General features: G+C 43.8%; 1 protein-coding gene across 1 annotated transcript in view; it reads left to right on the plus strand.

Moving 5' to 3' along the window:
* Positions 1-2,045: 2,045 nt before the first annotated feature.
* LOC121563981 (C-type lectin domain family 4 member E-like) overlaps positions 2,046-26,968 on the plus strand; it is a 39,044-nt gene continuing 14,121 nt past the window's right edge. The window contains exons 1-3 of the mRNA XM_045218900.1: positions 2,046-2,355; positions 17,650-17,751; positions 18,009-18,146. Of these exons, the coding sequence (XP_045074835.1) occupies positions 2,253-2,355; positions 17,650-17,751; positions 18,009-18,146 (343 nt within the window). The 5' untranslated portion in view covers positions 2,046-2,252. The remainder of the gene's footprint in view (positions 2,356-17,649; positions 17,752-18,008; positions 18,147-26,968) is intronic.

Below are 26,968 nucleotides of genomic sequence, written 5' to 3' on the forward strand. Positions count from 1 at the left end.
GGCTCTTTGTAGTCACTGCTGTTTGAGGAACTCTGAAGACTGATGATATATTTTGGTAGAATGGCACTCTGAACTAGACGTAGGAGAGAAAGGCTCACACACACACACACACACACACATGGAAGCATGCACTCAGAAAGACAGAAAACACAGTACTGTGTTGGAGATCTCTGAGGTCATCTATGCTAAGCCCCCCTGAAGAGTCTTAGCAGTCGACGATATGAAAATGAAAAGCTAGCTATTCGCTGGCACAAGTGAAGACACTTCAGGCTGAGGAGTAAGTTTCACACATCCCCGTGTGCATCACATAAGCACACACACCCACCCACCCACACCAGTTACTGGCCAGTTACAACAACCTGACTGAGGAGAGAGACCAGCTACAGACCAGCTACTCTAATACAGTATGTTGTAATTTAACATTCATACAGAGTTCACATTCATACATTACAATATATTATAGCTTAATTAGTCTGAAAATACAAAAAGAAGTGAGAAGTAAGGTCATATAGTTGTTAAAGGACTAATGGAATCACTATGGTATGGAGTGACATCTAGTTGTTAAGGACTAATGGAATCACTATGGTATGGACTGACATCTAGTTGTTGTGTGGTGTTCGGGTCTGTGGGACCCATTTTCAATGTTTACTAAAAGAAAAATGATACAATGAATTATTTTTTCAACCTGAGACTCATTGGCTTTGGCTCATTTTCTGTGAAGAACATGTTAAAGAACACATTTTCATTGAGTGCACACTGTGCACCCCCCTACACATTTATATTACATATGTGGTGTTTTGGTCCACTGGACCCGACGGTAATAAAAGTATGGAAAAGTGTGTAGGTGAAAACAAGCAAAAATGAAAGAAAAAGGTTTGCTGTGTGCCTTCACTCTGTCTTCCTCCTCCCTGAGCCTGCTGTTTCAACATAGCACCAAGACCTGTCTGTCTCCCTGCCTGTCTGCCTGCCTGTCTGCCTCGCTCCTTGCCTGTCTGCCTGTCTCCCTGCCTGTCTGCCTGTCTCCCACTTTTCTCGCACTCTTTACCATTTGTAGTGTGAAACAACACAATATCTTGCGGGAAGATATTTCCTGCATTACTTTTAACCAGGGCCCATAGGACAGATATGTATTTTATATCACACTGTAGTTCTGATCTCTCAAAGCAAGGATCACAATTCAGACTTGACTTTACATGGCTTGTGGGACCAGTAGTTTGTCAATATTGTTGACACACAAAAAAAAGAATGTCGACATTGTCAACGGAAAATGTAGTAACTACGGTAACTGGTGCCCTTGGCCTTGTGTAAGTCACTGAACACGGTGTACAATGGATACACAACAACCATGGCTGTGTCCCAAATGGCACCCTATCCTCTTTAAAGTGCACTACTTTTGACCAGGGCACATAGGGCTTTGGTAGAAAGTACTGCACTATGGAAGGAATAGGGTGTCATTTGGGACGCATTGCATGCAGGAACTTCTTTTATTTTCAGCCCGCTCTAACGATGAGAGAAACCAGTTAGAGGCCTGTTACAACACCACAGGACTGGCACAAGACAGAGACCAGCCAGATACCAGTAGTGGTATCACTGACCTGTATACAGAGAGAGACCAGTTGCAGAAGGAGATAGACCAGCGTCGGAAGCACATGAACCAGCTAGAGAGGGAAAGAGACCAGTTACTGAGGCACAGGCAGAGGGCAGAACAGAACTTAGAGGACACACACTGTTCGCAGGCAGACCCGCACGCACCCACCAACGCATGCACGTCTGTGAAGTTCCCCTTTAAAACCTCTGATAATGGTGCAAACAGATTTCTTAAACACACTTCTGAATATTTCCTCACACTGATGTCACACACAGACAGCATTGATAGAAAACAAGCCCCCTATTTGGACATCGATGGCCAGTCAAGGAGTGCAAGACTTAACGTGACTTCCTTATGAGCAATGCCACAGACAGGCCTTGCGAAATATGACATCCTGCTTGAAAGTGATTGGAATACTTAAAACATTCTATCAACTGCAGTGCACCACAGACAGACATCATAGAGGTACCAATAGAGACGCATATCAGAGCAGCTACTCAACTACTGGTCGTTGAAGTTAGAATCATTCAGTAGATATTACCATTACGAGTCAGTTAGAAAGGTAATCATAAGTAAGTTAACACTATAAGAGGTCAGACAGACTGAATTAGTTGATAAATTGATTGATTGGGGTAATCATTGATATTCGGTACAGTTAATTAAGATGGCCAACTACGTCAACAAACAGGTGATTGAATTAAACGAAGTTACTGAAGAAAACCGTAACAGAGCAACAAGGAGCGTGAAGACTGACACCCATCTCTCAGGTACAAAGAATGATCTCTATCTTTCACTCTCTCACACGCGGAGGCAGGCAGTTATGAACGCACTAACTGAACGCACGCACGACACACACACACACACACACACACACACACACACACACACACACACACACACACACACTAATACCACATAATAGAAAAACACTTGTACATTTTTTTGGGTTCTGTCTTCTCCTTGGTTCAGTTGTTACAGAGCGTGTGGTTCAAAACCAGCTGGGGTCACGTACACTAAAATGTATCAATTCAATGTATTTTTTTACTTCACTTATCGAAACTATTTGGAACTATTTAAAGACGATCAATTGAAAATAACCTTTTTAAACAACAACACAGGGGACACCCCGCCACTGTTTGGTAAACAGCTAAAGGACGGGGCTGGAAAAATTTAACCACTCTCAAATTCATAGAGAGAGATATGTATGCAAGGACTGACCATCCACGAGATCAAAATGATTGTTTTAACCATCTGAGGCTATATGGTGTTTGTTTACAATTTCATCGTGAAACAAGCGTATATTTTGGGTCGTGATGGGGTTAGACGGTTAAACTAAGCTTATGAGGCATTTGCAGTATAAGTTACATTCTTCAAGAATCAATGGGGAAATATCATTCATTTTAAAGCATTTTAAAAATATATATATAAAAATCACAGTTTGCACATTTAAATCATGCTACAGCTATATTGTGTAATTTTTGGTAATGTCTTCCAGTACCTTCCTGTTTATAATATTTGAGATGACTGCAAGCTTGAGCAAACTGTTGCTGCCAACCCTCAATCTCAATATAGTCCCAAATGCTTCCCTATTAGCACAGTTGCCTTGACCAGGGCCCACAGGGCTCTGTTCAAACGTAGCGCACCATATATGGAATAGGGGGCCATTTGGGACTTCCCCTTTTCTAATGCGCTATTTTTTACCAGGGCTCATGGAGCAGATATACTACAGTGGGGAAAAAAGTATTTAGTCAGCCACCAATTGTGCAAGTTCTCCCACTTAAAAAGATGAGAGAGGCCTGTAATTTTCATCATAGGTACACGTCAACTATGACAGACAAATTGAGGGAAAAAAATCCAGAAAATCACATTGTAGGATTTTTTATGAATTTATTTGCAAATTATGGTGGAAAATAAGTATTTGGTCACCTACAAACAAGCAAGATTTCTGGCTCTCACAGACCTGTAACTTCTTCTTTAAGAGGCTCCTCTGTCCTCCACTCGTTACCTGTATTAATGGCACCTGTTTGAACTTGTTATCAGTATAAAAGACACCTGTCCACAACCTCAAACAGTCACACTCCAAACTCCACTATGGCCAAGACCAAAGAGCTGTCAAAGGACACCAGAAACAAAATTGTAGACCTGCACCAGGCTGGGAAGACTGAATCTGCAATAGGTAAGCAGCTTGGTTTGAAGAAATCAACTGTGGGAGCAATAATTAGGAAATGGAAGACATACAAGACCACTGATAATCTCCCTCGATCTGGGGCTCCACGCAAGATCTCACCCCGTGGGTTCAAAATGATCACAAGAACGGTGAGCAAAAATCCCAGAACCACACGGGGGGACCTAGTGAATGACCTGCAGAGAGCTGGGACCAAAGTAACAAAGCCTACCATCAGTAACACACTACGCCGCCAGGGACTCAAATGCTGCAGTGCCAGACGTGTCCCCCTGCTTAAGCCAGTACATGTCCAGGCCCGTCTGAAGTTTGCTAGAGTGCATTTGGATGATCCAGAAGAGGATTGGGAGAATGTCATATGGTCAGATGGAACCAAAATAGAACTTTTTGGTAAAAACTCAACTCGTCGTGTTTGGAGGACAAAGAATGCTGAGTTGCATCCAAAGAACACCATACCTACTGTGAAGCATGGGGGTGGAAACATCATGCTTTGGGGCTGTTTTTCTGCAAAGGGACCAGGACGACTGATCCGTGTAAAGGAAAGAATGAATGGGGCCATGTATCGTGAGATTTTGAGTGAAAACCTCCTTCCATCAGCAAGGGCATTGAAGATGAAACATGGCTGGGTCTTTCAGCATGACAATGATCTCAAACACACCGCCCGGGCAACGAAGGAGTGGCTTCGTAAGAAGCATTTCAAGGTCCTGGAGTGGCCTAGCCAGTCTCCAGATCTCAACCCCATAGAAAATCTTTGGAGGGAGTTGAAAGTCTGTGTTGCCCAGCGACAGCCCCAAAACATCACTGCTCTACAGGAGATCTGCATGGAGGAAAGGGCCAAAATACCAGCAACAGTGTGTGAAAACCTTGTGAAGACTTACAGAAAACGTTTGACCTGTGTCATTGCCAACAAAGGGTATATAACAAAGTATTGAGAAACTTTTGTTATTGACCAAATACTTATTTTCCACCATAATTTGCAAATAAATTCATAAAAAATCCTACAATGTGATTTTCTGGATTTTCTTTTCTCATTTTGTCTGTCATAGTTGACGTGTACCTATGATGAAAATTACAGGCCTCTCTCACCTTTTTAAGTGGGAGAACTTGCACAATTGGTGGCTGACTAAATACTTTTTTTCCCCACTGTATATATATATTGTATTATCACAATGTAGTTAAGTAATGACAAAGCAAGTATCATAATTCCAGAAATGTTTCAATATTCTTGACACACAAAAACACACCTGTTGTAATTATGTAGCACAAAGAAACGTGCACCCTGTTCACAACGGTCTATTATTTTGTGGCGCGTGAGTTTCAAGTTTGGGGAAGTTTACCCTAGCATTTCTACTGATCTGCGAGCCAGTTATGATTTTCATGTTTATTTTTGTGGAAGAGTTTAATTTAAATACCATTTTGGTTTCTCAAAATCAACCAGCCTCTGCCATATGGACACATTGATACACCTTGATCCATTGGTGGCTTAATAAATTAGCGCATGGAACTAAGCAATATAGCATATAGGCCAATGTAGTAGTAGTATAACTTCCATTGTCAACTAAGTAAAAATGCATAAACCCCAGAAATATAAACAGAAAATATCCTGATGAAAATGCAGGTTCTTTCAATCTCATTCATCTCTTTACTCTGCCTGTCTGCCTCCCTTTCAGTCTTGACTTGTGCTATCACTAGTGAAGTGCAACGTTGTATCAAATCAATCAACTGGGTCCGGCCCAATGACTGTATATATAAAGGTACGGCCGGAAGCTGACGATAGCAAACTTGCAACATTTTATTAACTAGCCTATTCCGGGCCCTCAGAGTTTTTTCTGCCAGTGAGCACGGGACAGACACAGCTGTTTTCACGCAAAGATGTGTTCAGGTATTTTATATGCTATCTTCAGAACATTACATTTTGCTGCTTCACACCGTGGACTGGTGTTTATCGAAAGGGAGAGTGTTGGAAAGATTTTTGAAATACTTTGAGGAACTAAAATTCACAATTGAAATTCAAAAATATTGACTTCGTTGACTTACTGTGTGTGGTGGTGAAAAAAATATACTGAGAAGCTCAGCTTATTTGTGATGGTGAGTTAAGGCAATCAGAAATCAGACATCAACAAATGGCACTTACCTACACTTGCACGCAGCAGGACAGTTAGCCTACATCTATGCATGCTCTGGCTCACACGCTCCATCAACGTTAAGAGGACAGAGAAACCAGAAACATGCTCATTGCTCACATGGCGCGCTCTAACAAAACACAATGAAAACATTTACAGAACTCGTAACTGATCGTATGAAATAAAACAAAACTCATCTTGGCACCACACTGCCAGGTCTCTGACCTCCTCACTGTAGGTCGTCTCATCGTCGTCGGTGATCAGGCCTACCACCGTCGTGTCGTCGGCAAACTTAATGATGGTGTTGGAGTTGTTCGCGGCCACGCAGTCATGGGTGAACAAAGAGTACAGGAAGGGACTGAGCATGCACCCCTGAGGGACCCCATGTTGAGGGTCAGTGTGGCGGATATATTACTGCCTACCCTCACAACCTGGGGGCGGCCCGTCAGGATGTCCAGGATCCAGTTGCAGAGGGAGTTGTTTAATCTCAGGGTCCTTAGTTTAGTGAAGAGCTTGGAGTGCATTATGGTGTTGAACGCTGAGCTGTAGTCAATGAACAGCATAGAGATTGCATCATCTGTGGATCTGTGGGGAGGTATGCGAATTGGAGTGGGTCCAGGGTGTTTGGGATGAAGGTGTTAATATGAGCCATGACCAGCCTTTCAGAGCATTTCATGGCTACAGGGGTGAGTGCTACAGGGTGATAGTCATTTAGAGAGTTTAATTAGGCATTATTGGGCGCAGGGACTATGGTGGTCTGCTTGAAACATGTAGGTATTACAGACTGGGTCAGGGAGAGTTTGAAAATGTCGTTGAAGACACTTGCCAGTTGATCAGCGCATGCTCTGAGTATGTGTCCTGGTAATTTGTCTGTGAATGCTAACCTGTTTAAAGGTCTTAGTCATGGAGAGCGTGATCACACAGTCGTCCGGAAAAGCTGGTGCTCTCCTGCATGGTATAGTGTTGCTAGCCTCAAAGCAAGCATAGAAGGTACACAACATGACCAAAAGTATGTGGACACCTGCTTGTCGAACATCTCATTCCAAAATCATGGGCATTAATATGGAGTTGGTCCCCCCTATGCTGCAATAACAGTCTCCATTCTTCTGGGAAGACTTTCCACTAGATGTTGGAACATTGCTGCGGGGACTTGCTTCCATTCAGTCACAAGAGCATTAGTGATGTTAGACACTGATGCTAGTCGATTAGGCCTGGCTCGCAGTCGGCATTCCAATTCATCCAAAAGGTGCTCATTTGGGTTGAGGTCAGGGCTCTGTGCGGGCCAGTCAAGTTCTTCCACACCTATCTCGACAAACCATTTCTGTATGGACCTCGCTTTGTCCACAGGGGCATTGTCATGCTAAAACAGCAAAGGGCCTTCCCCAAACTTTTGCCCCAAAGTTGGAAGCACAGAACCGTCTAGAATGTCATAGTATGCTGTAGCGTTAAGATTTCCCTTCACTGGAACTAAGGGGCCTAGCCCGAACCATAAAAAACCATCCCAGACCATTATTCCTCCTCCACCCAACTTTACAGTTGGCAGTATGTATTCGGGCAGTTAGCGTTCTCCTGTTATCCGCCAAACCCAGATTTGTCCGTCGGACTGCCAGATGGTGAAGCGTGATTCATCACTCCAGAGAACACGTTTCCACTGCTCCAGAGTCCAATGACGGCGAGCTTTACACCACTCTAGCCGACGCTTGGCATTGCACATGGTGATCTCAGGCTTCTGTGCGGCTGCTCGGCCACGGAAACCCATTTCATGAAGATCCCAACGAACAGCTATTGTACTGATGTTGCTTCCAGAGGCAGTTTGAAACTCGGCAGTGAGTGTTGCAACCGAGGACACACGATTTTACATGCTTCAGCACTTGGCGGTCCCGTTCTGTGAGCTTGTGTGGCCTACCACTTCACAGCTGAGCTGGTGTTGCTCCTATACATTTCCACTTCACAATAACAGACTCACAGTTGACCGGGACAGCTCTAGAAGAACAGAAATTTGACTGACTTGTTGGAAAGGTGGCATCCTATGACGGTGCCACATTGAAAGTCACTGAGCTCTTCAGTAAGGCCATTCTACAGCCAACGTCTTTGCTATGGAGATTGCATGGCTGTGTGCTCGATTTTATACACCTGTCAGCAACGGATTTGGCTGAAATATCAGAATCCACTCATTTGAAGGGGTGTCCACATACTTTTGTATATATAGTGTAACTAGCTTGTCTGGTAGGCTTGCGTCACTGGACAGATCGCTGCTGGGTTTCCCTTTGTAATAGTTTGCAAGCCCTGCCACATCCAACGAGCGTCAGAACCTGTGTAGTAGGATTCGATTTTGGTCCTGTATTGAAGCTTTGCCTGTTTGATGGTTCATCAGAGGAGGTAGCGGGATTTCTTATAAGGGTCTGGATTAATGTCCCGCTCCTTGAAAGTGGCAGCTCTAGCCTTTAGCTCACTGCCAATGTTCCCTGTAATCCATGGCTTCTGGTTGGGATAAGTACGTATGGTCACTGTGGGGAAGATGTCATCGATGCACTTATTAATGAAGCCGATGACTGATGTGGTAAATTATTTAATGCCATAGGATGAATCCCAGAACATATTCCAGTCTGTTGTAGAGAAACAGTCCTGTAGCTTAACATTCACTTCATTGCACCACTTCTGTATTAAGCGCATTATTGGTACTTCCTGTTTTAGTTTTTGCTTGTAGGCAAGAATCAGGAGGATAGAGTTATGGTCAGATTTGCCAAATGGAGGGCAATGGAGAGCTTTGTATGTGTCTCTGTGTGTGGAGTAAAGGTGATTTAGAGTTTTTTTCACTTCAAGTTGCACAGCTGACGTGCTAGTAGAAATGAGGTAAAACAGATTTCAGTTTTCCGCCGCCACCGTTCTGTCCTGCCGGTGTACAGAAAAAACAGCTAGATTCATATTTACCATGTCCTTGTTCAGCCACGACTCGGGGCATACTTGTATTTCACTGTACAGCCTTACCTATGGATTGTGGATCAATGAAAGGGGGTATCAGTCTACTCAGTTACACACACAGAACACAACTGTGAAGAGTTTACACAAATATTAGGATTGTGGATTAGTTAGATCACAAACATGTCTAAACTACAGTTGTTGAGTGAAAACAGAAAGAAGACAAAGGACAAAGAGATCTGTCAGAAGATGGGAACAACAAGCAGGATCATGTGGATCAACACTGTTAGGAAATCAAAGCATCTCTGAATCATTCAGGCTGTGGGTTTCAGATAAAGAGAAGCATCATTTACTTTTTTTAAATGTTCAGTGGAGGAGGAAATGGACTTGTGGAAGTGACTCAATACTGTGGAAGAGCCACAACTAATGTTTACTCATAGTGACGCAAGAAAACATACCGATTTCGAATGATTCACAGCTGTAATTGTAGCAAAAGGTACTTCCACCAAGTATTAACTCAGGGGGGTGGAGACGTATCCAATTATGATATTTCAGTTTTCTTTGTTCTCTAACCTTCTTTCACTTTGAAAATGTGCAGTATGTTGTGTAGATCTGTAGAACAGAAATCGAATTAAACCCTTTTAAGATGTCATTTTAAGGCAGCAAAATGTGGAAAAAAAGATCAAGGGGGTGTAGACTTTCTATAAGCACTGTACTGTAGCATAGTAGGTCTATAAAAACCAGCCACGACACCGACGTCTTGCTTCCAGACAAGCTAAACACCTTCTTTGCCCGCTTTGAGGATAACACAGTGCCACTGACGAGGCCCACTAACAAGGACTGTGGCCTCTCCTTCTCCGTGGCCGATGTGATTAAGACATTTAAGCATGTTAACCCCCACAAGGCTGCCGGCCCAGACGGCATCCCTAGCCACGTCCTCAGAGCATGCGCAGACCAGCTGGCTGGTGTGTTTACGGACATATTCAATCTCTCCCTTTCCCAGTCTGCTGTTCTCACATGCTTCAAGATGGCCACCATTGTTCCTGTACCCGAGAAAGCAAAGGTAACTGAACTAAATGACTATCGCCCTGTAGCACTCACCTCTGTCATCATGAAGTGCTTTGAGATACTAGTCAAGGATCACATCACCTCTACCTTACCTGTCACCCTAGACCCACTCCAATTTGCTTACCGCCCCAATAGATCCACAGACGATGCAATCGCCATCACACTGCACACTGCCCTATCCCATCTGGACAAGAGGAATACCTATGTAAGAATGCTGTTCATTGACTATAGCTCAGCATTCAACACCATAGTACCCTCCAAGCTCATCATTAACCTTGAGGCCCTGGGTCTGAACCCTGCCCTGTGCAACTGGGTCCTGGACTTCCTGACGGGCCGCCCCCAGGTGGTGAAGGTAGGAAACAACATCTCCACTTCACTGATCCTCAACACTGGGGCCCCACAAGGGCGCATGCTCAGCCCCCTCCTGTACTCCCTGTTCACCCATGACTGCGTGGCCAAGCACGCCTCCAACTCAATCATCAAGTTTGCAGACAACACAACAGTAGTAGGCTTGGTTACCAACAATGACGACACCGCCTACAGTGAGGAGGTGAGGGCTCTGGGAGTGTGGTGCCAGGAAAATAACCTCACTCAACATTAACAAAACAAAGGAGATGATCCGTGGACTTCATCAAACAGCAGAGGGTGCACCCCCCTCTCCTCATCGATGGGACCGCAGTGGAGAAGGTGGAAAGCTTCAAGTTCCTTGGCGTACACATCACCAACAAACTTAAATGGTCCACCCACGCAGACAGTGTGGTGAAGAAGGAGAAACAGAGCCTCTTCAACCTCAGGAGGCTGAAGAAATTCGGCTTAGCACCTAAAACCCTCACAAACCTTTACAGATGCACAATTGAGAGCATCCTGTCGGGCTGTATCACCGCCTGGTACTGCAACTGCACCGCCCGCAACCGCAGGGCTCTCCAGAGGGTGGTGCGGTCTGCCGAACGCATTACCGGGGGTAAACTACCCGCCCTCCAAGACACATACAGCACCGATGTCACAGGAAGGCCAAAAAGATCATCAAGGACATCAACCACCCGAGCCACGGCCTGTTAACCCCGCTATCATCCAGAAGGCGAGGTCAGTACAGGTGCAACAAAGCTGGGACCGAGATAATGAAAAACAGCTTCTATCTCAAGGCCATCAGACTGCTAAATAGCCATCACTAGCACATTAGAGGCTGCTGGTGCCTATTGAAATCACTGGCCACTTTAAGAAATTGAACACTAGTCACTTTAATAATGTTTACATATTTTGCACTACTCATCTCATATGTATATACTGTATTCTATTCTATAATATTCTACTGTATCTTAGTCTGTCATTGCTTGTCCATATATGTGTATATATTCTTAAATCCCATTCCTTACTAGTTTTGTGTGTTTTAGGTATATGTTGTGAAATTGTTAGATATTACTTGTTAGATATTACTGCACTGTCGGAGCTAGAAGCACAAGCATTTCGCTACACCCGCTATAACATCTGCTAAACACGTGTATGTGACAAATAAAATTGGATTTGATTTGATTTAATATGTTACACCAAAAACACCTCCTCAGTCATTTCTTATCTGAAGAACTCAACAGCACTGTAGGCAGGATATATGCTTTGATTGAAACAAAATAGGCCTACAAGAAAGGCTAATAGTTATGTTAACACCATCAGGGTTAATTACCTCACAAAACAGTAATTCAAGAATATCTAAATGCATATTCCCATGAAAATGATTGAGATGATGTCACGAATTAAGCCGAGGCTGCCCATCCTCCTTGCTCGGGCAGGTTTCGGCGTTCGTCGTCACCGATCTTCTAGCTGCCACCAATCCATGTTTATTTTCCCATTTGTTTTGTCTGTATTGTACACACCTGGTTCCCATTATGTTGTCATCAGTTCCCTATTTAACCATCTGGTTCCCTCATGGTTTTGTGAGTGTTTGTTTTATGTTTCGTGTCAGACGGCTGTGAGCTGGTGTGTTTTCGCTGCGTGGAAAGTGATGTCCTATTTCCTTATTCGAGTAAAGTACGTTTTTACTCAGTTCTGTGTCCCGCACCAGACTCAGTCCTCCCGCTACACTGACACCCTGACAGAAACACGCACCTACTATGGAGTCAGCAGGTGCATCCAGTCCTCCGTTACCGGTGGAGGAGCGCGTCCAGCAGCATGCGACGATGCTACACAAGCTTGGCACAGCCAGGTTGTCCCACACCCCTATCTACTTCACCTCCACCCACACCACTGTCCACCCCTCCGTTACCTGGACCCAGTGGGATTCGGCTCTCGCTCCCGAGGGCATATGAAGGGAGGGCTGCCGCGTGCCAGGGGTTCCTGCTCCAGGTGGAGCTCTACCTGGTGACCATCCACCAGGCTCCCTCGGGATACGAGAACGTGTCCGCCCTCATCTCCTGTCTGTCGGGGAAAGCGCTGGAGTGGGCCAACGCCGAATGGGGAGGAATAGACGCAGCGTTGGTTCGCTACGAGGACTTCACCCGCCGCTTCCGGGCGGTATTCGATCATCCACCGGAGGGGAGAGCGGCGGGGGAACGCTTGTTCCAGCTCAGACAGGGGATGAGGAGTGCACAGGACTTCGCCCTGGACTTCAGGACCCTGGCTGCCAGCGCGGGATGGAACGAGAGGGCCCTGATCGACCATTACCGGTGCAGTCCCCGTGAGGACGTTTGTCGGGAGCTGGCCTGCAGGGACACCACCCTCACCCTCGACAAGCTGGTGGAATTGGGGTCTGTCCGTTCCATGTCTACACCTATGGAGCTCGGAGGTGCTGCCCCTAGGGTGACCGGAGGGGGGGCCGTTTCCTGCACCAACTGTGGCCGCAGAGGGCACACTGCTGGGGGGGTTCCCCAGGGAGTCGAGGCAGCAGGCAGTGCACTGGTGGATCATCCCAGGTGTGTAGGCACCCGACTCACCCAGAGCTCCCTGTTATGCACATGTGGTTAAGCATAGAATTTCCTGAGTTTTCCCCACATTCCCATAATAAGGCGCTAGTAGATTCAGGCGCAGCTGGGAACCACGATCCTGGTCATTGTGGATCGTTTTCTAAGTCCTGCCGTCTCCTTCCTTTGCCCGGTTTCCCTACGGCCCTACAGACTGCGGAGGCTCTGTTTACACACATCTTCCGGCACTACGGGGTGCCTGAGAATATAGTGTCTGATCGGGGTCCCCAGTTCACATCGAGGGTCTGGAGGGCGTTCATGGAACGTCTGGGGATCTTGGTCAGCCTGACCTCAGGGTTTCACCCCGAGAGTAATGGGCAGTTGGAGAGAGTAAACCAGGATGTGGGTATGTTTCTGTGGTCCTATTGCAAGGACCGTCAGTGGGAGTGGGCGGCGTTCATTCCCTGGGCAGAGATGGCCCAAATCTCCCTCCGCCACTCCTACACTAACCTGTCTCCGTTTCAGTGTGTACTAGGTTATCAGCCGGTCCTGTCACCGTGGCATCAGAGCCAGATCGAGGCACCTGCGGTGGAGGAGTGGTTTCGGCACTCGGAGGAGACATGGAACGCTGCCCATGTGCGCCTGCAACGGGCCATCAGACGACAGAAGGCGAGCACCGACCGCCACCGCAGTGAGGCCCCGGTGTATGCACCGGGGGACAGGGTCTGGCTCTCGACCCGAAACCTGCCCCTTCGCCTGCCCTGCCGGAAGCTGGGTCTGCGGTTTGTGGGGCCATTTCAAGTCCTGAGGAGACTGAACGAGGTTTGTTATAGGTTACAGCTTCCACCTGATTACCGTATTAACCCCTCGTTCCATGTGTCTCTCCTCAGGCCGGTGGTGGGTGGTCCGCTCCAGCAGTCTGAGGTGCAGGAGGTTCCTCCGCCCCCTCTGGACATCGAGGGGGCTCCGGCGTATACTGTGCGAGCCCTCAAGGACTCAAGGCGTCGGGCGAGGGGGCTTCAGTACCTCGTGGAGTGGGAGGGGTACGGTCCGGAGGAGAGATGCTGGGTGCCGGTGAAGGACATCCTGGACCCTTCCTTACTGCAGGAATTTCACCGTCTCCACCCGGATCGTCCAGCGCCTCGTCCTCCGGGTCGTCCCCGAGGCCGGAGTCGGCGCGCAGCTGGAGCCGCGCGTCAAGAGTGGGGTACTGTCACGAATTCAGCCGAGGCTGCCCCTCCTCCTTGCTCGGGCAGGTTTCGGCGTTCGTCGTCACCGGTCTTCTAGCTGCCACCAATCCATGTTTCTTTTCCCATTTGTTTTGTCTGTATTGTACACACCTGGTTCCCATTATGTTGTCATCAGTTCCCTATTTAACCCTCTGGTTCCCTCATCGTTTTGTGCGTGTTTGTTTTATGTTTCGTGTCAGACTTCTGTGAGCTGGTGTGTTTTCCCTGCGTGGAAAGTGATGTCCTATTTCCTTATTAGAGTAAAGTACGTTTTTACTCAGTTCTGTGTCCTGCGCCAGACTCCGTCCTCCCGCTACACGGACACCCTGACATATGATTGGAATGGCGTTTGGACATTTCACCAGTAAAACGTGAAGAATTATCATTCAAGATTGACAGTGATGTTTGCCTATTTTAAAATTAGGTATGCCTAACTTGGTGTTTTGAGGTTATACAAACTTTGAGAAATGATGACGTAATTTTTTTTTTTTTTTGCTGCGCTCCCTCACCTAAACAAATATCACTACACCACTAGTTACAGTGGTTCCTAAAGACATGATTGACATCGGAAAAAGAGGGTAGGCTATCAGCTAATCATTGATTTTGATGATTGATGTTAATCTGCTTTTTTTTTTTACTGATTGTGATTAGTCTTCAATGCTCTTAAATAATAACTTCATAATATAGCCTAATGTTCATAATCTTCTAAATCATGATATATGGCTGGCTAGTGGCTTGTGTGGATATTTGAGTGGGCTATATGGTGGTTAGCTAGAGTCTAGACTACCTGTGTTCTTAATTTGTAATATTGGGATTTTGCCGCAACAAAAAGTGAGCATGAGAGGGGGGTGACCCGGGGAGAGAGGGGAGCTCCCCCCTCCTGGTCAATAACTTTTAGGTTTAAAGTTAATTTCCTGAAATGTTACACATTTTGCCATAAGGAGTAGAGAAAATGTTGCCGTGTAAAGCAAGCTTTCTGCAATTCTAACCATTTTGCCATGGACTAGAGAGACATTTTTGCATTTTTAAAGCACGTTTCCTGCAATTGTACATATTTTGTCAAGACTTATGACATGTTAATGATATACGAGTGAGAGTGACAAAATAAGTAAATGGCCAGGGCCCCTGGGCACATATCCTATGTGACCGGTCGGTATTCGGCCAAGATTACAAAGAGTTTAGATAGCTGGCTAGACTAACTGACAATCAAAAAATTGTTAGCAGACAAGGCTAGTAGAGGGACTGACTGAAATAACAAGAGAAAAACTGCTGATGCACAACCAAATTTCCAAATTGCCCATTGTGTATTCCCATTGTGTATTCCCATTGTGTATTCTCTACTATGTTGAGACCACGACTGAGTGGTTGCTTTCTCAGATCTATTTTCAAATAGTTTTAAAGAGTTGTCATTTTTTGGGATCTGTATTCAAACTGTTGTAGTGACAAATAAACTATTTCTTCCCCCGGAAAAATACAGTGATGGAAACAAGTATTTGATCCCCTGCTAATTGTGTATGTTTGACCACTGACAAAGAAATGATCAGTCTATCATTTAAATGGTAGGTTTATTTGAACAGTGAGAGACAGAATAACAACAAAAAAATCCAGAAAAACGCATGTCAAAAATGTTAGAAATTGATTTGCATTTTAATGAGGGAAATAAGTATTTGACCCCCTCTCAATCAGAAAGATTTCTGTTTCCCAGGTGTCTTTTATACAGGTAACGAGCTGAGATTAGGAGCACACTCTTAAAGGGAGTGCTCCTAATCTCAGTTTGTTACCTGTATAAAAGACACCTGTCCACAGAAGCAATCAATCAATCAGATTCCAAACTCTCCACCATGGCCAAGACCAAAGAGCTCTCCAAGGATGTCAGGGACAAGATTGTAGACCTACACAAGGCTGGAATGGGCTACAAGACCATCGCCAAGCAGCTTGGTGAGAAGGTGACAACAGTTGGTGCGATTATTCGCATATGGAAGAAACACAAAATAACTGTCAATCTCCCTCGACCTGGGGCTCCATGCAAGATCTCACCTCGTGGAGATGCAATGATCATGAGAACGGTGAGGAAACAGCCCAGAACTACACGGGAGGATCTCAAGGCAGCTGGGACCATAGTCACCAAGAAAACATTTGGTAACACACTATGCCGTGAAGGACTGAAATCCTGCAGCGCCCGCAAGGTCCCCCTGCTCAAGAAAGCACATATACAGGGCCGTCTGAAGTTTGCCAATGAACATCTGAATGATTCAGAGGAGAACTGGGTGAAAGTGTTGTGGTCAGATGAGACCAAAATTGAGCTCTTTGGCATCAACTCAACTCTCCGTGTTTGGAGGAGGAGGAATGCTGCCTATGACCCCAAGAACATCATCCCTACCGTCAAACATGGAGGTGGAAACATTATGCTTTGGGGGTGTTTTTCTGCTAAGGGGACAGGACAACTTCACCGCATCAAAGGACGATGGACAGGGCAATGTACCGTGAAATCTTGGGTGAGAACCTCCTTACCTCAGACAGGGCATTGAAAATGGGTCGAGGATGTGTATTCCAGCATGACAATGACCCAAAACACACGGCCAAGGCAACAAAGGAGTGGCTCAAGAAGAAGCACATTAAGGTCTTGGAATGGACAGGCCAGTCTCCAGACCTTAATCCCATAGAAAATCTGTGGAGGGAGCTGAAGGTTTGAGTTGCCAAACGTCAGCCTCGAAACCTTAATGACTTGGAGAAGATCTGCAAAGAGGAGTGGAACAAAATCCCTCCTGAGATGTGTGCAAACCTGGTGGCCAACTACAAGAAACGTCTGACCTCTGTGATTGCCAACAAAGGTTTTGCCACCAAGTACTAAGTCATGTTTTGCAGAGGGGTCAAATACTTATTTCCCTCATTAAAATGCTAATCAATTTATAACATTTTTGACATACGTTTTTATGGATATTTTTGTTGTTATTCTGTCTCTCACTGTTCAAATAAAACTACCATTAAAATTATAGACTGATCATGTCTTTGTCAGTGGGCAAACGTACAAAATCAGCAGGGGATCAAATACTTTTTTTCCTCACTGTAGTTACTTTCCACAAAGTATAATTAAAACTATAGATATCTCAGGTCTGACACATACAGACACATACACACAGAACCCCCCACACACACACACACGCACACACACACACACACACACACACACACACACACACACACACACACACACACACACACACACACAGACACACACACACACACACGCGCGCACACACACACACACACACACACACAGACACACACACACACACACAAAGACAAAGACTTACACATGACACAAAAACACTGAAAAATGCTAATTCATAGCAAGTCCCAGTGGAAGTTTTTATAATGATTTTACCTTGAATGTGAAAATGCAAATAGCTGTATGTTTTCAGTGTATTTAGATGTATTAATGTAATTATGTGCTTCTAACATGTCATACTGATATGGTAACCTCCTCTAAAACAACATTGAGAAACAGTCCTCTTGTAGCTGGTCATGTACAAACCCCACCCTCTTCTACGTGTGTTTGTTTGTGTGTGTGTGAGTGTGCGTATGTGTGTGTATGTGTGAATGGGTACGTTGTGTATGTGTGTTCTCACATTAGTGTGTCTTTCCTCAGGACCTGAGGATCCAGGGAGAAGACTCTACAGGATGGTTGCTGTGAGCTTTGGGATGCTGTGTGTTCTACAAGTCACGCTCAACATCTCCCTGAGACTAGTCTGTGAGTGTATTGTTATCTAATCATTACACTATATCAGTTTTTCACAAGGTCCCAAATTCAGATGAATGTTGTTATCTGTATAACTAAATTCCTCCTCTGTTAGACATGTTCAAAGAACTAACAAACCACATCTCAGATATTCTGTCCACTTTTAGCAGACTGTATAGACCTTCAGTTTTTAACGCCTGCCACTTACAGTAGCAGTAAGAAATGGCCTTTTCACCAGTAGCTACAGTATATGTATCAATCCTTTCTAGATAACAGAGGCATGGGAGATAAAACCATTGTGACTGCAGAGAGAGACCAGCTACAGACCAGTTACAACAACCTGACTAAAGAGAGAGACCAGATACAAAAGGAGAGAGATGATCTCAAGAGAAAGTTCTCTAATCTGAGTGAGTTCACCTAATAAATGATCATAACATCACATGTCTCACTTGTGTTTGTATTCTTCAATAATAGGTGCAGAATAATAAGATGGAAATTCATGTGTTTGTCTTGTAGAACAAACCTAACCTGAAGGCTGGCAGAAGTTTGGATCCAGTTGGTACTTCATCTCTACTGAGACTAAAACCTGGATGGAGAGCAGAGAGGACTGTCTGGAGAGAGGAGCAGACCTGGTCATCGTAAACAGTGATAAAGAACAGGTGAGAGAGAGAGACAGAGAGAGAGAGAGAGAGAGAGAGAGAGAGAGAGAGAGAGAGACTGTATTAATAATGTTGTTTTCTGTCACAACAACAGACATTCATCAATAGGTTTAAAACAGTCAGTCAGGTCTGGATTGGTCTGACTGACTGTGTTACTGAGGGGACCTGGAAATGGGTGAGCGGCACCCCACTGACCACCCCAAGGTAAGAGACTACTGCTCTATAATAACACTGACCACCCCAAGGTAATAAACTACTGCTCTAATTACACTGACCACCCCAAGGTAAGAGACTACTGCTCTAATAACACTGACCACCCCAAGGTAAGAGACTACTGCTCTAATAACGCTGACCACAGTGTAAGGAGTAGGACTGATTCTCTGCATTGTTCATACTCTAGGTTCTGAGAGAGAGGCCAGTCTAACTCTGTTGTTTCTACTGCAGGTATTGGGAGAGAGGAGATCCTAGTGGTGGTGTACGTGAGAATTGTGTGTTGTTCGAACACAGGTCATCAGGCCAAGGAACATGGCAGGACTATCCATGTTCATATAACAGATGCTGGATATGTGAGATATAGTTATCTATCACTCTCTCGTAGATATCATGTTGATGGTCGTGCTGAACGTCAATGATGCCAACTACAGTGCCTTCAGAAAGTATTCACACCCCTTGACTTTTTCCACATTTTGTTGTGTTACAGCATTAATTTAAAATGGATTAAATTGAGATTTTATTGTCACTGGCCTACACACAATAACCCATAATGTCAAAGTGGAAATATGTTTTTCCATTTTTTTTTTTACAAATTAATAAAATATTTCAAGCTGAAATGTATTGAGTCAGCAAGTATTCAACCCCTTTGTTATGGCAAGCCTAAATAAGTTCAGGAGAAAAAAATGTGCTTAACCTAGACACATAATAAGTTGCATAGACTAACTGTGTAAAATACTAGTGTTTAATTAACATGAACATTTTTGAATGACTACCTCATCTCTGTACCCCACATGTACGATTATCTGTAAGGTCCCTCTGTCGAGCAGTGCATTTCAAACACAGATTCAACCACAAAGACCAGGGAGGTTTTCCAATGCCTCGCAAAGAAGGGCATTGATTGGTAGATGGGTAATAAAATAAAATAAAGCAGGTATTAAATATCCCTTTGAGCATGGTGAAGTTATTAATTACACTTTGGATGGTGTATCAATACCCACAGTCACTACAAAGATATAGGTGTCCTTCCTAACTCAGTTGCCGGAGAGGAAGAAAACCCTGAGGCCAATGGTGACATTAAAACAGTACAGAGTTGAATGTCTGTGAAAGGAGAAAACTGAGGATGGATCAACAACATCGTAGTTACTAAACTGATTGACAGAGTGAAAAGAAGGAAGCCTGTACATAATAACAAATATTTCAAAACATGCATCCTGTTTGTAACAAGGCACTAAAGTAATAATGCAAAAACTGTGGCAAAGCAATTAACTTTTGGTCCTGAATACAAAGTGTTATGTTTGTTATGTTTGGGGCAAATCCAATACAATACATCACAGAGTACCAAACTCCATATTTTCAAGCATAGTGGTGGCTGCATCATGTTATGGGTATGCTTGTAATCGTTAAGGAGTGGGGAGTTTTTCAGGATAAAAAAAAAAAGGAATAGAGCTAAGCACAGTTAAAATCCTAGAGGAAAACCTGGTTCAGTCTGCATTTCACCAGACACTGGGGAATTCACCTATCAGCAAGAAAATAACCTAAAACACAAGGCCAAATCTACACTGGAGTTGCTTACCAAGAAGACAGTCCCTGAGTGGCCGAGTTACAGTTTTGACTTAAATCTACTTGACCATCTATGGCAAGACCTGAAAATGGTTGTCTAGCAATGATCAACCACCGATTTGACAGAGCTTGAAGAATTTTGAAAAGAATAATGGACAAATGTTGCACAATCCAGGTGTGGAAAGACTAACAGCTGTAATCACTGCCAAAAGTCCTTCTACAAAGTATTAACTCAGGGGTGTGAATACTTATGTAAATTAGATATACGTACAGTGGGGAAAAAAAGTATTTAGTCAGCCACCAATTGTGCAAGTTCTCCCACTTAAAAAGATGAGAGAGGCCTGTAATTTTAATAATAGGTACACGTCAACTATAACAGACAAAATGAGGAAAAACAATCCAGAAAATCACATTGTAGGATTTTTAATGAATTTATTTGCAAATTATGATGGAAAATAAGTATTTGGTCAATAACAAAAGTTTCTCAATACTTTGTTATATACCCTTTGTTGGCAATGACACAGGTCAAATGTTTTCTGTAAGTCTTCACAAGGTTTTCACACACTGTTGCTGGTATTTTGGCCCATTCCTCCATGCAGATCTCCTCTAGAGCAGTGATGTTTTGGGGCTGTCGCTGGGCAACACAGACTTTCAACTCCCTCCAAAGATTTTCTATGGGGTTGAGATCTGGAGACTGGCTAGGCCACTCCAGGACCTTGAAATGCTTCATACGAAGCCACTCCTTCGTTGCCCGGGCGGTGTGTTTGGGATCATTGTCATGCTGAAAGACCCAGCCACGTTTCATCTTCAATGCCCTTGCTGATGGAAGGAGGTTTTCACTCAAAATCTCACGATACATGGCCCCATTCATTCTTTCCTTTACACGGATCAGTCGTCCTGGTCCCTTTGCAGAAAAACAGCCCCAAAGCATGATGTTTCCACCCCCATGATTCACAGTAGGTATGGTGTTCTTTGGATGCAACTCAGCATTCTTTGTCCTCCAAACACGACGAGTTGAGTTTTTACCAAAAAGTTCAATTTTGGTTTCATCTGACCATATGACATTCTCCCAATCCTCTTCTGGATCATCCAAATGCACTCTAGCAAACTTCAGACGGGCCTGGACATGTACTGGCTTAAGCAGGGGGACACGTCTTGCACTGCAGGATTTGAGTCCCTGGCAGCGTAGTGTGTTACTGATGGTAGGCTTTGTTACTTTTGTCCCAGCTCTCTGCAGGTCATTCACTAGGTCCCCCCGTGTGGTTCTGGGATTTTTGCTCACCGTGTGATCATTTTGAACCCACGGGGTGAGATCTTGCGTGGAGCCCCAGATCGAGGGAGATTATCAGTGGTCTTGTATGTCTTCCATTTCCTAATAATTGCTCCCACAGTTGATTTCTTCAAACCAAGCTGCTTACCTATTGCAGATTCAGTCTTCCCAGCCTGGTGCAGGTCTACAATTGTGTTTCTGGTGTCCTTTGACAGATCTTTGGTCTTGGCCATGGTGGAGTTTGGAGTGTGACTGTTTGAGGTTGTGGACAGGTGTCTTTTATACTGATAACAAGTTCAAACAGGTGCCATTAATACAAGTAACGAGTGGAGGACAGAGGAGCCTCTTAAAGAAGAAGTTACAGGTCTGTGAGAGCCAGAAATCTTGCTTGTTTGTAGGTGACCAAATACTTATTTTCCACCATAATTTGCAAATAAATTCATTAAAAATCCTAAAATGTGATTTTCTGGAATTTTTTTCTCAATTTGTCTGTCATAGTTGACGTGTACCTATGATGAAAATTACAGGCCTCTCTCATCTTTTTAAGTGGGAGAAATTGCACAATTGGTGGCTGACTAAATACTTTTTTTCCCCACTGTATATATATTTCATTTTAAAAAAATTTGCTCAAATTTCTAAAAACATGATTTCACTTAGTCACTGTGGGGTACTGTGGGAGAAAAAAAATCTATTTAATCAATTTTAAATTCAGGCTGTAACACAACAGCATTTTTAATAAGTCAAGGGGTATGAATATTTTCTGAAGGCACTGTAGTGGTTAAAGTGAGCGATGAACTCACCATAGTAGTAAATAGGGTTATTAAAGACTCGCCAATGGTCTCTTTCTCAATTCATCTTTCCTCAATTCCTCCTCGCATCCTCTCTCTCTTCGCCTCCTTCTCAAAATACATTGGAGAATACAAGCCTTGAATACCCCTTTCCATAGTGGGGTCATAATAGTTTGTCGGTCAAACCGTTCGGACCCTACAGACGTTTTCGTGAGAAGAGCGATTTTCGGGATGTCTCATGGTCTGACAAACACCGCTGTAGCTCTGCCACCTTCCACCGCAGATGCGGAAGGCTGACATAGGCGGATGCGGAGGATTGAGACGCAGCCAATCTCTAAGTTAAACTGATGGATTTTGATGGGGATTTTTGTATTACGTTACTTAGATTGACGCATGGGTGCATCAGACTCTCAGGCTTTCTTTCTGTCACCCAGCATAAGTTGGAGGGAGCTGGAGTTGGATACATGGAATATCTAGTCCAGCCGAATGGGCCAGACAGCTCTCCCTCAGACACTTGCCTGGAAGCCACCAGCTCCTTAACACTTCAGTAGCTTCTCTTTGTATGTTTGACATGGAGATTGGAGGAAACATTCCAGAGTGTACTAAGAAGCCAACATTAGAACTGAATATAGCAGGTCTGCTACTGACCTTTACTGGTCAGGTCCTAAGTTCCCAATAATGCTGGGATCAACAGGCTTTCTGTCGGTCACCCACAGTGGTATAAAGTACTTAAGTAAAAATACTTTTAAATACTACTTAAGTATATATATATATTTTTTTTTGTACTTTACTATTTATATTTTTGACAACTTTTACTTCACTACATTCCTAAAGAAAATCATGTAATTTTTGCTCCATACATTTTCCCTGACTCACAAAAGCACTTGTTTGGTTCAGTTCCATACTTCCCCATAATGCTGCCATTAACAGGCTTTCTGTCTGTCACCCAGCATAAGTTGGAGGTAGCTGGAGTTGGATACATGGCATTTCTACGGCAGAATCACATCAGTATGCAAATACACCCAAACTCTGGATAGATTGGCTAGACCAATGAGGCCACACCTCTGAACTCACCTTAACACAGCTCACCTTAGCTACCATGTCAACTGTGCAGAGGGACATGTCCTAAAATAATAATAATAATAATTATAATAATAATGTATTTTCCATTATGTGATTGATCACTTCAATACCAGCAATAACTTGAACCAGATTGTTCTGGACCAGCTACAGACCAGTTAAAACACCCTGACTAAAGAGAGAGACCAGCTACAGACAGAGAGATTTTCTTAGTGGGAGTCCTACAAATCTCAGTGAGTAAAGCTACAGGAATAAATGATAATGTCATTAATCACACACACCTGATCATAAGTCTGTATTCTTTCTTTAAGTGTACAGTGTGATAAGTTGAAGGCAATTCATGTGTTCATCTTGCAGAACAACCTTGTCCTAACAGCTGGCAGAACTTTACTGCAGCTGTTACTTCCCCTCTACGGAGACTAAAACCTGGGAGGAGAGCAGACAGACTACTAAGCTATATGGAATTTCTTTAAAGAAGGTCATACCAAAAATCATTTTGCTATTTGATTTTGAATTTTAAGACCCCTTGAAGTATAAAAAAAATATATGTAAAAAATATTTAATAAAAAATGTGTTTTGGCCTTACTGCTATTAGCCTACACGGTGGGGGAAAAAGTATTTAGTCAGCCACCAATTGTGCAAGTTCTCCCACTTAAAAAGATGAGAGAGGCCTGTCATTTTCATCATAGGTACACGTCAACTATGACAGACAAATTGAGATTTTTTTTCTCCAGAAAATCACATTGTAGGATTTTTTATGAATTTATTTGCAAGTTATGGTGGAAAATAAGTATTTGTTCACCTACAAACAAGCAAGATTTCTGGCTCTCAAAGACCTGTAACTTCTTCTTTAAGAGGCTCCTCTGTCCTCCACTCGTTACCTTTATGAATGGCACCTGTTTGAACTTGTTATCAGTATAAAAGACACCTGTCCACAACCTCAAACAGTCACACTCCAAACTCCACTATGGCCAAGACCAAAGATCTGTCAAAGGACACCAGAAACAAAATTGTAGACCTGCACCAGGCTGGGAAGACTGAATCTGCAATAGGTAAGCAGCTTGGTTTGAAGAAATCAACTGTGGGAGCAATTATTAGGAAATGGAAGACATACAAGTCCACTGATAATCTCCCTCGATCTGGAGCTCCACGCAAGATCTCACCCCGTGTGGTCAAAATGATCACAAGAACGGTGAGCAAAAATCCCAGAACCACACGGGGGGACCTAGTGAATGACCTGCAGAGAGCTGGGACCAAAGTAACAAAGCCTACCATCAGTAACACACTACGCCGCCAGGGACTCAAATCCTGCAGTGCCAGACGTGTCCCCCTGCTTAAGCCAGTACATGTCCAGGCCCGTCTGAAGTTTGCTAGAGTGCATTTGGATGATCCAGAAGAGGATTGGGAGAATGTCATATGGTCAGATGAAACCAAAATATAACTTTTTGGTAAAAACTCAACTCGTCGTATTTGGAGGACAACGAATGCTGAGTTGCATCCAAAGAACACCATACCTACTGTGAAACATGGGGGTGGAAACATCATGCTTTGGGGCTGTTTATCTGTAAAGGGACCAGGACGACTGATCCGTGTAAAGGAAATAATTAATGGGGCCATGTATCGTGAGATTTTGAGTGAAAACGTCCTTCCATCAGCAAGGGCATTGAAGATGAAATGTGGCTGGGTCTTTCAGGATGACAATGATCCCAAACACACCCTCCGGGCAATGAAGGAGTGGCTTCGTAAGAAGCATTTCAAGGTCCTGGAGTGGCCTAGCCAGTCTCCAGATCTCAACCCCATAGAAAATCTTTGGAGGGAGTTGAAAGTCCGTGTTGCCCAGCGACAGCCCCAAAACATTACTGCTCTAGAGGAGATCTGCATGGAGGAATGGGCCAAAATACCAGCAACAGTGTGTGAAAACCTTGTGAAGACTTACAGAAAACGTTTGACCTGTGTCATTGCCAACAAAGGGTATATAACAAAGTATTGAGAAACTTTTGTTATTGAACAAATACTTATTTTCCACCATAATTTGCAAATAAATTCATTAAAAATCCTAAAATGTGATTTTCTGGAAAAATAATTCTCATTTTGTCTGTCATAGTTGACGTGTACCTATGATGAAAATTACAGGCCTCTCTCATCTTTTTAAGTGGGAGAACTTGCACAATTGGTGGCTGACTAAATAATTTTTTCCCCACTGTACATTGAATAACAGATTAACTACATGGAACAACACATAGTCCCCAAATCTAAAGTTTGTTCTGAAGTGTCTGAGAGATATCAGAAAGATCAGGAGACATAGTTTTGATATATTTTTTGTACAGTCTAAGACCTGTCTAAGCCGGTGGGAGGAGCTATAGGAGGACAGGATCATTGTAATGGCTGGAATGGTATTAAAGGCACGGAGTCAAACATGTGGTTTCCATATGTTTGATGCGGTTGATACTATACCATTAATTCCATTGCAGCCATTACAATGAGCCCAACCTCCTATCGCTCTTCTCACCAGCCCCCACTGGTGATGTTGTACTAAAAGACAGGGTGGAAATATGAACTTGTTGTCATAATACATGTGAAGGGTTTTAATTCTTCTTTCTATTCTCTTAAATCTGTCAATCTGAAACTATGGCGATCTTGTCACAACTTCTGCTTTTGGTGAAATTCCCCTGTAAACCAAGTTGACCACCAGTGTTTCATTCTGAATAACTCTTCAGAGACAGCATAAATACACACAAAAAAAAACTATGTGGTCATTGGTGGCCGGTCACACTGTTTGGTGACGTTTCCCCAAGGTACAGATCTAGGATCAGCTTTCCCTCCCCCAATCTTAACCTTAACTATTTGTGGTGGAAATGCTTAACTGACCCAAGACAAAGAAAAAGAGTGTCAATACAGTAAGTCACATAGACGCAAGGCTGGTGGTGCTGTAAACTCAGTAAGGATATATGTAGTTTATATGTCAATTAACAGGATCCCAATTTATGTTAGCATATCTAAAATTGGGACCCTGTGAATTCAGATATACATCATATAACATGGTATAGAGTCATATCATGTATTATATTATCAAACTAAGGCTGGTGGGAGTCACGTGGTGGCCAGTGTTTCTAATCCACTGTGGATTAATAAATAGTTTCACTACCATAAATCACACAGAGGAAGTACAGTGCAGGGAGAAGACACAGGATGTACATTAGAGCTGAGGTTAGAAGTAGAAGTTACTGTATTTGACCACAAGTGTGTTAAGATGTCAGAGGGAGTCTATGAAATCCCAGATGGATTTGAAGACGACAAACCTAATGCAATGAAGAACATGGACATTGATGGCCAATTATATGGCAACGTAAGAGCCTTCAAGCCCAGTCGAAGAGATAGCGTTGTTGCTCAACATTCAGATAAGATTGCACACTCACACACACACACTGTGCGAGCTCCGACCCAATTTTACTGTTTCGTGATTCTTTATTTTCACTAAATGTATCCACTATAGTTTCTTATGATAGACAATAACTTTTGAACATCAGATCGGGAGTTAGTAACCTCAATTCCATTTTCAACTTTGACTCATCTGCCCTGGGCTCTTTATGGAATTCCGACCCAATTTTCAGGGAATCCAAGAGGAAACACCGGCGATAAAGAGGCAAGAGAGGGGGAGT

This window comes from Coregonus clupeaformis, unplaced genomic scaffold (assembly GCF_020615455.1).
Source record: "Coregonus clupeaformis isolate EN_2021a unplaced genomic scaffold, ASM2061545v1 scaf1891, whole genome shotgun sequence".
NCBI classification, from domain to species: Eukaryota; Metazoa; Chordata; class Actinopteri; order Salmoniformes; family Salmonidae; genus Coregonus; species Coregonus clupeaformis.